Here is a 9,025-nt window from a genome sequence, read left to right on the forward strand (position 1 = left end):
CTGGTTGTCCAGAAATCCTGCCTTATCTGCTGCTGATTACCTGGATCAGGTGGATCAGCCAATAAGAAGCTTCTATGGAAGCTTGTTTGGAAAACATGCTGGACACCGGCCCTCCAGGGCTGGAGTTCGACACCTGGGATGTAAAGACTTGATCTGACGCGGCGCTATAGGGGCGTCAACCAATCAGGGACTCAGCTTTCTGCACGTGACGTTTTTAGTGACTAGATCAAATGGTAAATGGTGTATACTTGTAAAGCACTTTTCTACGTTCCTTGAAATCTCCTTACAGTCACTGACCCATTCACACACACATTCACACACTGGTGTGGCCCCACTGGCACCAACCTTCCACCTGAGGCAGTTTGGGGTTCAGTTTTGGGGTTCAATGTCTTGCCCAAAGACACTTCGACACAAATACACTTGCAATCTTACAATTAGGAGTCATCCGCCCTACTGCTGCACCACGGCCACCCAAGGGTAGAAACAAACATTAAAGATGGCCGCTCAATGTGAGGATTTTCATCCTGAACTTCCATCCATTTTCTTTACCCACAGGGGCCGCTAGGTTCCTAGAAGCTGTTCCTGTTACTGTTGGGCAAAGGCGGGATACACCCTGATAGATCGCCAGGTATCAAGGATATTGATTTAATGACAGAACAGCTTGCCATACAGACCCCCTTATTGTTGTCGTCCCCCCGTGTCCTGATTTGTTTACTTGATGCCTTTTCAGCACAAGCATCACCTCGGTGGCTTCTTGCCTCAGAGTTTGACCTTTTAGCAAATATATGCCCCCCTCCCCCACTAAGGCAGCTCTTCTGCACCCCTCCCATCCTCACATTTTAGCACCTCTGAAACCTGCAGGAAGTGCCGGATCGTCTTCTGACCTGCAGCAGCAGATGCTGCAGCTGGAGATCAAGCATTCAAACGCTGCAACAGTTTGTTTGAATTCTTTCTACCCACGATGCATGTGGGGGGGTTGAAGTCAGAGAGGCCAGATCCTGCTCCAAATGCCAAATGTGCACTGATTTCATCATCTCCATCCTGCATTCTTTTTAAACCAGACTCATGAAAAGGTGTCGTTGACCTTTCTCGTGTTCGTCATTTTGAGATTGAAATGAGTCGTCGCCTGCGACTGACTGTCAATGGTGGTGGTGGGGGGACGTTTCCCGTCCGGAGGAGCAGCTCCGAGGCCTGCAGCTGCAGAAACTTGTTGACCACCTGCTTTGACTCTCAACCTTGCCTGCATTACGTGCTTCAGCAGCGGTTGTGGCTGAAACAGCAGCGGTTTTGATGCTGCTCAGAGTCTGTCTGCCAGAGAGCTCTCTTTACCTGAACCCCACCGTTCTAAATCTGGTAGCTTTCAGCCCCTCCAGGCCTTTTAATCTTTCCTTTCAGGCTGAAATTTACTGATGCAAACCACTTCTTAAGGTGGATGAGTTTCTCTTTCAACAGCCTCACTTCATGTTCAGATTGAAACAGGATGTGGTGGGGCTTTTTTGTATTTCTTGTTTTCGGTGCGATTCATTTACGACCTTGAGCCCCTTGAGCAGAACCGGTGGTGACGGCGGCGGTGGTGCTGTGAAGAGCTGGAGGAGGATGCGCTCCTCCCTCCACCCTGACACCAGCAGCTCCTCGCCTCCACCCCGGCCTGTCCCCTTCTCACTACCGCTCAGCGCTATACTTCCTGTCTGACTGCTGTGGTTTCAAATGGAAAATATCACTGGGCACTTAAATTAAATTCAAAAAATGACGGAGGGATGAGAGATTGCACAAGAGAGAGAGAGGAGTAAGTAGAGAGAAAGTAGGCCAGAAACTGCAGACGATCTCATCAGTCCAAAGGAGGACAATGTGGCCCCCCTGCTGCCCCGACTCATGAGGTACTTCTTTCAATTGACTCTGCAGAGAATGGAGATGCTACTGCACAACTTTTACACACAGCTGCTGCAGTTTGTGCTCTTGTGTTGTGGATGTCTGTGAGGTAGCTACAGTCTTTATATGTTTTCTATGTTGTTTTGAATCGACTGGTCACTTTTAGACGCTTTGTAGAAGCAGAAACTGGAAATCATGAAGCGAGTATGAGAACCGAGTTTTGTTTTGACACAGAGCTTCAGCTGTGAGAGTCAAAGTTGATGCTTTTTATGGTCAGGCGAATAGAAATGTAACGATTCATTTGAACGATTCATTTCATAATTTGTGGTTGATGATACGATTTATAGTCAAAATTGAACGATTCCATTCACGGACCTCAAATTGATCCATTAGTCAAAACTTCCACCAGTGTGACTCAGATTAATACCTGAACAGTGCAGGAGAAGTTTTATAGATTCCTTGTATTTCTTACAAGATAATCAAGTTTACATTAAATATGTGTAAAAAGTTAATGTCAAATCTATTCAGATTTTAGCTTCATTAAGTTCAGTTTTTACGCATCAAAATAATACAAAACATTCTATCACACCGTTTGGTCACATGTCTGCAAAAATCCAAGTGTTTCCACACATTGGACTGTAATGATGAGTGATCACTTTTGCTGCCATCACGGCAAATTGTTTTTTCCTAATATATTGTAAAATAAACCATTCATTTTTAAAATGTAGTTGAAGCATTTACCATAGTTGAATTATAAATATTTTTCTATATGACAAATGTAGCTTATAATACTGTTGACAGCAGCAAGAAAGTTCCTTTCAAAATAAAATATCAAATTAGATCCTCCTGTTGCAGCAGATTTGTATCTTTGGTCTGCCTTTTTCTTCATAAACGACATTGGTGCAAATTCAATTTTTATACAAAATGTTTACAAATAATTGCATTTGAGTTCTCTGAAGAACACTGTCTTTTAACAGCAACTTGGCGCTATTGTGCAGCAGAAGATACATACTTTATATGCATTCTAATAATAGTAGATTAAAGCTTTTGCCATCACTTTGCTTAGTTATCACAAATGTTAAATACCCAAAGGACAAAAACTTAAGAAAATATATTTATTCAAATTTTTCATTATTCATATTAACTTTTCTTCAAAGCCAAAGAACCACATTGGAGGGACAGACCCTGGAATAGGTCAATCTGATGATCAACTTGCACAGTCAGATGAATCTGATTGGATTGTAGGGACAGAAACTGATTCATTCATTAAGTCGATTAATTGCGACATGCCTGCAGGTGAATCAGCTTCTATGTTGAGACAAATGTGTTAAAGATGCTGTTTTTCTATTTTTTTGTGGTTCCCAGGCGCTTTGCAGTCATGGTCGCGCGGCATCTTCTCCAGCTCCTGATGGTTCTGCTCCTCATCCACGCCACCCGTTCCCAAAATTCCCCTCACGGTACGGTTGTTCCTCGCTCTCTCTGTGGCTAAAAGCCGTTTTCTGAACCTCATCCTCCATGTTTGTGTCAAGGACTCCAGTGCACCAATGACTATGTCAACAACGTCAGCTGCGTCTGGAGCCACTCTGGTGAGGACTGCTGGATTCTTGGTGTGAAGAAAATCTGGGATCAGGGAAACTCCCAACTCCTGATGTAAGAAACAGCAGCTCTGCCAAAACGGTTGGAAACAGAGGCAGCATTTTGAATTGATTTTTTTTTCAGCCAAAGATGCAAAATCAGAAAGTGGGAAAACTCTCCTCCAGGATGCAGCTTTGTCTTTGAGGATCAGGTCAGTTGGTTGATCGGACGCATCCTTGGTGTTTTGTTCAGCTTTTTCTGAGTGGCTTGACTGATCCTCGTCCCACAGTTGTTCTCCGGTTCAGAAGTGTTGCCAAGAATCAGCGTGAAGTGTAATGACACGTTTGTGGAGAACCTCACGGATTACAAGCTGAGTCATCACAGTAGGTTATACTGCATGTGTGATACTGCCGAGTCGTAGGGAACGCTGTCACTCACACTTCTCTGTGTCCTCACAGTCAAAATGCAGCGTCCAAGCGCTCCCAACGTCAGCAGCTCCGCCAACGGCACCCGGGTGTGGTGGCGCCTGGAGGGCCGCATTTCATTCATGTTCAGGTCCAGATTCAAGTTTGAGCTTCAGCGCAAAAAAAGCAGCGAATCCTGGGAGGTGAGCCACTAAATCCCATAAAAACGCACAGTAACCTAACATGCTGTTCACTGATTTTAGCACATTACAGTATGAAGCAGAACGGATCATTTCAGGCTTTGATTGTTCCTTTTAACAGAAGGCTGAGACTAATACCGTAACAGAGAAAGAGCTTCTACTCCCTGACCTGAGCGGCCCGTGGCAGCTGAGAGTCCGAGTCCTCCCCTTCAAAAGGAAAACCAGCCAGTGGAGTGACTGGAGTCCAACTACATCCTGGATGGGGGGGACAGAGACAGAGGACACGGTCCTTAAAGCCCTTCCAGAACCAAATGCTCAAGGTAGGTCTGCTCCTCTTCACTTCTTCTGTCCTATATGAACGGTGTTAATGAGAAAGTTCTGCTCTTCAGGACTGTGGCAGGATCAAGTCTTCCTCATAGTGACTGGAGCCACGCTCAGCTCCTTCCTCATCATCTCTCTAATCCTGGCCTTCTGTAGGAGGAAGAGGAGGTAGGAAACAGCAGCATTTAATCACCAGATATACGATGTCTGTGTTTTAGTTTAGCAAGATTAATAAATTAAGAAAAAAAACTCCCCTAGAACCAAAATGTCAGGAAGCTTGACAGTCCTTTATAGTACTTTTGGTGTTTCTTGTACGTTCTTGTACTCAGATCTTAGATCAGGGGTTTTCTAAACAGAAGTTCTGAAGCAGAAGTATTTATGTGAAATATTTTGATAATCCACCTCTTAGGAGAGAAAAAAACATTGAGTCTGGATGAAAACATGCTTTATTTTGATTAAAAATTTGTTTACTGGAAGAAACCCGACACCTGATTTACACTTTGGTAGTTTTGGAATAATAATAATGACCCCCCAACATAAAGTGAACAAATTTCAGGAAAATGCCATTGCATCTCCACCCTAGACGGATTTTATTCCATTGGAAATCTGACTAAGCCCCCTCAGTCTGTCCGTGGCTCTTCCTTTAACCTTTGGAAAAGCTCAGACACAAGATAAAAACATCACAAAAAAATTCTCTGTGACCTGGAACCCTCTTACAGAATATATAAAAAAATTTCCTTTGATGTTTGAAACATTGGATTTGGGTGAATGCTAAGACGGTTGTAATTCTAGTGTCACTTACTCTGTTCCCCTAGTTTTTTTTTTTTTATCAGTTTAGCAAAAATTAATAAAGTAAAAAGAAAATAATTTACTGTGTATATTGTAAAGCAAAATAAAAAAAAATATTTTTTTTTTTCAAAACTTTTTTTCCAATTTTACTCCAAATTCCACCAACGGGTTGATGTCCATCAGGGAGAATTCCAAACTTAAAGAAATGCTGCGTTCATGGGGTGTTGGAAAAATGACTGTCCAGGTTGAAACTCATATGAACATCAGAAAAACTAAGATGCAGAATAACTTTCTGCACCTAAACAGAGGTATTTGTTGTGCACCATCTATGGGGAGACACCAGAATTGCAGGAAAACTGAGTCATTAATAAGGATTGTCAATATAATTTATTCCAGTTTGGTGAAAAAGTTTAACGGGCCACATGTGGGTCGTAGTTTGCCCACTCCTGTCCTACATATTGCTCCAAGCAGCTTCTGGAAGCTCTATTCTGGTCTCTGTGAGTCTGTTTGATTCACACGGAGAGCACTTCTGCCGCCTTTCTCCGCTGTTTGTTCGGCACCAGATGTTTAGCCGTCATCGTCTAGTCAGTATCAGGAATAGAGGAATAATGATTTGTTTCAAAGATTTGATTCATTTCATAATTTGTGGTCAATGATATGATTTATTTTAGTTCATTTTGAACGATCAGATTCACTGAAAAGTTTTTCAAGAATTCTTCAGATTTTAGTTCCACTGTTTTTCCCTCATCAGAATAATCCAAAGGGAACATTATTGGAACCTTCTACCACACTTTATGGTCACATGACTTTGCTAAATTGCAAACGAATTCTGCAAAATGAGACAATAATAAGACTAAACTCTTAATTAGTAAAAGGTGAGGTTAAAATAAAGGTTCCAAAAGGTTATCCCTTGACACCTGAAATTGTTTCCAGCTATGACAAAAATGTTGCTTATATTTGTTGCATATTTGCATCAATAGCTGTCTGGGGGTTGATCAGGTTTGCTGACATAGAAGTTTCTGTCTGACGCTTTAGTTATAGGAAAACACAACATTTTGTACAGATATTAACCGAACTGCTGAGCAGGAAGAAGTCATCATTTCCTGTCATCTTCTCGTCTGTTGACCATGACTCATCTTTACATTATGAAATGATACAAATTGTCAAATTTGAGCCACAGAAAGCAGCTTGACAGAGAGGGAAACCATAACAAGTCATCAACATCTGTGAAAGGATCAACAACAACAATACATTCTGTTATTAAACCCTATAGACAACGGAGAGATTATAATGTTGGTAAATCTAAAGTCTTTGTGTGATAAACTCATCATCGATCTGGAAGGAAATGAACTCCTGCTGATCATTTTCATTTTTATTGCTTATGAATGTGATTCTTTTGGAAATCTTGAAGTCTGCAGCAAATGAGGGCAAACACAGAATTCACTTTTTTGGGGTTCCAGAGTAAATTTTCTCCAGTCAGTGGTGGTTTGTAGAGCCGTGTCACCTGCTGGTGTTGCTCCATCGTGTTTCATCAGCTTCAAACATCATACATTTTGTTTGCATTGCAAGCCTGTCATCACATTGTATTCAGAACTAACATCAGATTGTTGTTGCAGTGTCCTCAAAGTGAAGCCGGTTCCAAACCCATCCAAGTATTTCAACACTCTCCATTCAGTCCACAAAGGAGATCTGAAGGTAAATCTGAGCGTCATCAGCAAACAATGAGAGCAAACATCAATGTATACTCACAGGTATACATTGTCCAAACTACCCCCCCTACGGCTACTCGCTATCCTTCCAATCGTTGGGGCATTTGGAGGGGTAGGGTTGTCCAAAGTATTTTTTTAGGGGTTAACCCTTGGGTGTTCTGCGTTGTTCTATGCCATGAATGCTCATGTGCTATTAGCATAAACGTAGCTGACCGGCGACTATTGATGACATCATCAAGTGGGAGTGTTGTCCGACTTTGAAGACAACTCTTTGTTTGGAGGGCTAAATGTTGGGGTAGGGAGATGAATTTGGACCCAGTCCAAGATTTACGAGGTTTGCACCGCTTTGACATTACACAGCAATTCTCCAACCAGCTGTGGCTGTTGGACATACACAAGGAATCAGATGGAGAAGAATAAGCCCCTCCCTGCTTGTCCAATGTGAACACCATGCACTAAACTTGCATCCAAGAATTAAGCACGTTTTTGATGCTTTAGCTCTGGGAAGTTTGTACTGTTGGTCTGTTTTTGCAATTCTTCTAGGGTTTTCCAAAAAAGATGTTTGATCTCATTTCTTAATCTCAATCTACCTGTTTTCCTCCTCAGAAATGGCTCAATCCCCTCTCCTTGTCTGAGGCCATTTTCACGGCTCCGCTGTGTGACCTGATCTCTCCGGTGGAGGTGTGTGAGGATTGGGTCGAGTTGCCCTCTTCATCCTCCAGCTCTACCCGAGGCCTTCTTTCCAATCAGAGCTGCCGCTCCTTGGGCTCAAACGCCAGCGGGTTTGCCTACCACTCCTCCTCTCTGTCCAACTACTGCAACATGGGTTACTTCATGTCAAACTCCTCCAATGCCTCAGCTGGGACTGACCCCAACGCAGCCTATTTTACCTTCCCAGACAATTTCCGCCCTCAGCCCTTCCTCGCCTCGGCCTCTTCTTATGAAAGTTTGACAAAAGAGCCAAACAGTCCCGACTCCGGCATTGGCTTCATAAAAGAAAGCGAAGACACAAACAGAAGACATGTGGAAGTAAAAGAGGACGACTGCTCTCCCTTTCTCCTCTTTGTCCAGCATCCTTCTCCCCGTATCTTCACCTCCTCCATGCCTCCAGCTCTCCCTCACCCTGATCCTGCGACACAGACGTCCTCTCAGAGCCTGCAGGAGGAGGTGGCCGAAGCGTCTGCAGGCGGCGGCGCAGCAGCCCCGCTCGCCAGCGGCTCCGTCTGCAGGTCCTCCTCTATGCCCGTGGAGACCTGCAGGAGTGGCTACCTGACGCTGAAGGAGCTACAGGCAACTTTTAGCAACAAGTCCATCTGAGAATCCTGAAATTGAGCAAGAATGTATATAATTAAATTGAAGCAAACAGATTTCTGCGAGCTCTCTATATGTGAGAAAGTCTGAAAAACTTGTAGAAAAAAAAGGACTGCTGGTTTTTCTGCTTCCCGTGATGTTGTGTGGTGAGATTTTGGTTAGTTAAGCTCTGCAGAAATAAAAACCATAACTGATAATATTTGAGGCTCATGAAAAGAGACTTTCAGAGAGGTTTGCTTAAAAAAAAAACAACAACAACAAAATAACAGTTGTTTCATTTGAGGTTTTTTTCGCACCAAGAAGCATTAACTTTTACGCTTACAAGATACAAAAGTAGAATCTCTACTTTACAGGTTTACAGATGCTACATTTTTTACAGGTTATTTATCACAAAGTAGCACAAAAAGATTTATTAATAATTGTAAAAATAAAATCATGTTTTGTTTTTATATACTAAATGACAATACTTTAAATCAGGGGTCTCCAAACTTTCTCACACAACTGTTTTCTTCTCTGATGTGGGCTGGGGTTTGTTTGTCGTCTAACAGAAAAAGCGTTACAATCACAGCCTAAATGTAAACATTGACAGTTTTCCAGAAAGCCAAAGATAGTCAAATTTTAAATAATTTATTTCTGTAATCTTCATAAAAAATAATAATAGAACATTTTTAAACTAGATATACAGCATTGGCTACAATCATGCTAGTGTGAATGCTGTAAGCTTAATGCAGCCACTAAAGATGCTAGTGCTAATAGCTGAAAATGCTGATGTTGATAACTGAAATGGCTGAAGCTATAGCTGAAAAAGCTCCAAATTAGCCTGTACAATTGAAGATTCAAGAGATTG

General features: G+C 42.4%; 1 protein-coding gene across 2 annotated transcripts; it reads left to right on the forward strand.

Annotated features, from left to right (window-relative positions):
- The first annotated feature begins 1,389 nt into the window (after positions 1 to 1,389).
- Positions 1,390 to 8,759, forward strand: il2rb (interleukin 2 receptor, beta). Of its 2 annotated transcripts, XM_024272552.2 has the most exons (10): positions 1,390 to 1,877; positions 3,235 to 3,326; positions 3,399 to 3,519; positions 3,589 to 3,655; positions 3,734 to 3,827; positions 3,903 to 4,051; positions 4,170 to 4,368; positions 4,438 to 4,537; positions 6,775 to 6,853; positions 7,474 to 8,759. In XM_024272552.2, the coding sequence occupies exons 1-10, from the start codon at positions 1,873 to 1,875 to the stop codon at positions 8,182 to 8,184; spliced, it is 1,617 nt and encodes a 538-aa protein (XP_024128320.1). In that variant the 5' UTR covers positions 1,390 to 1,872; the 3' UTR covers positions 8,185 to 8,759. The 2 variants fall into 2 exon arrangements, with proteins under 2 accessions (XP_024128320.1, XP_036068949.1); XM_036213056.1 differs by lacking the exon at positions 1,390 to 1,877 and having other exon boundaries at positions 3,048 to 3,326.
- Positions 8,760 to 9,025: the final 266 nt, after the last annotated feature.

Source organism: Oryzias melastigma, linkage group LG8 (genome assembly GCF_002922805.2).
Source record: "Oryzias melastigma strain HK-1 linkage group LG8, ASM292280v2, whole genome shotgun sequence".
NCBI classification, from domain to species: Eukaryota; Metazoa; Chordata; class Actinopteri; order Beloniformes; family Adrianichthyidae; genus Oryzias; species Oryzias melastigma.

Bases quoted from the DNA above. Each gene is read 5' to 3' on its own strand.
- il2rb (XM_036213056.1), top strand. From the start codon at position 3,203: ATGCTGTTTTTCTATTTTTTTGTGGTTCCCAGGCGCTTTGCAGTCATG. The intron at 3,520-3,588 runs GTAAGAAACAGC...TTTTTTTTTCAG, and splicing joins GGAAACTCCCAACTCCTGAT to CCAAAGATGCAAAATCAGAA. The intron at 3,828-3,902 runs GTAGGTTATACT...GTGTCCTCACAG, and splicing joins TTACAAGCTGAGTCATCACA to TCAAAATGCAGCGTCCAAGC.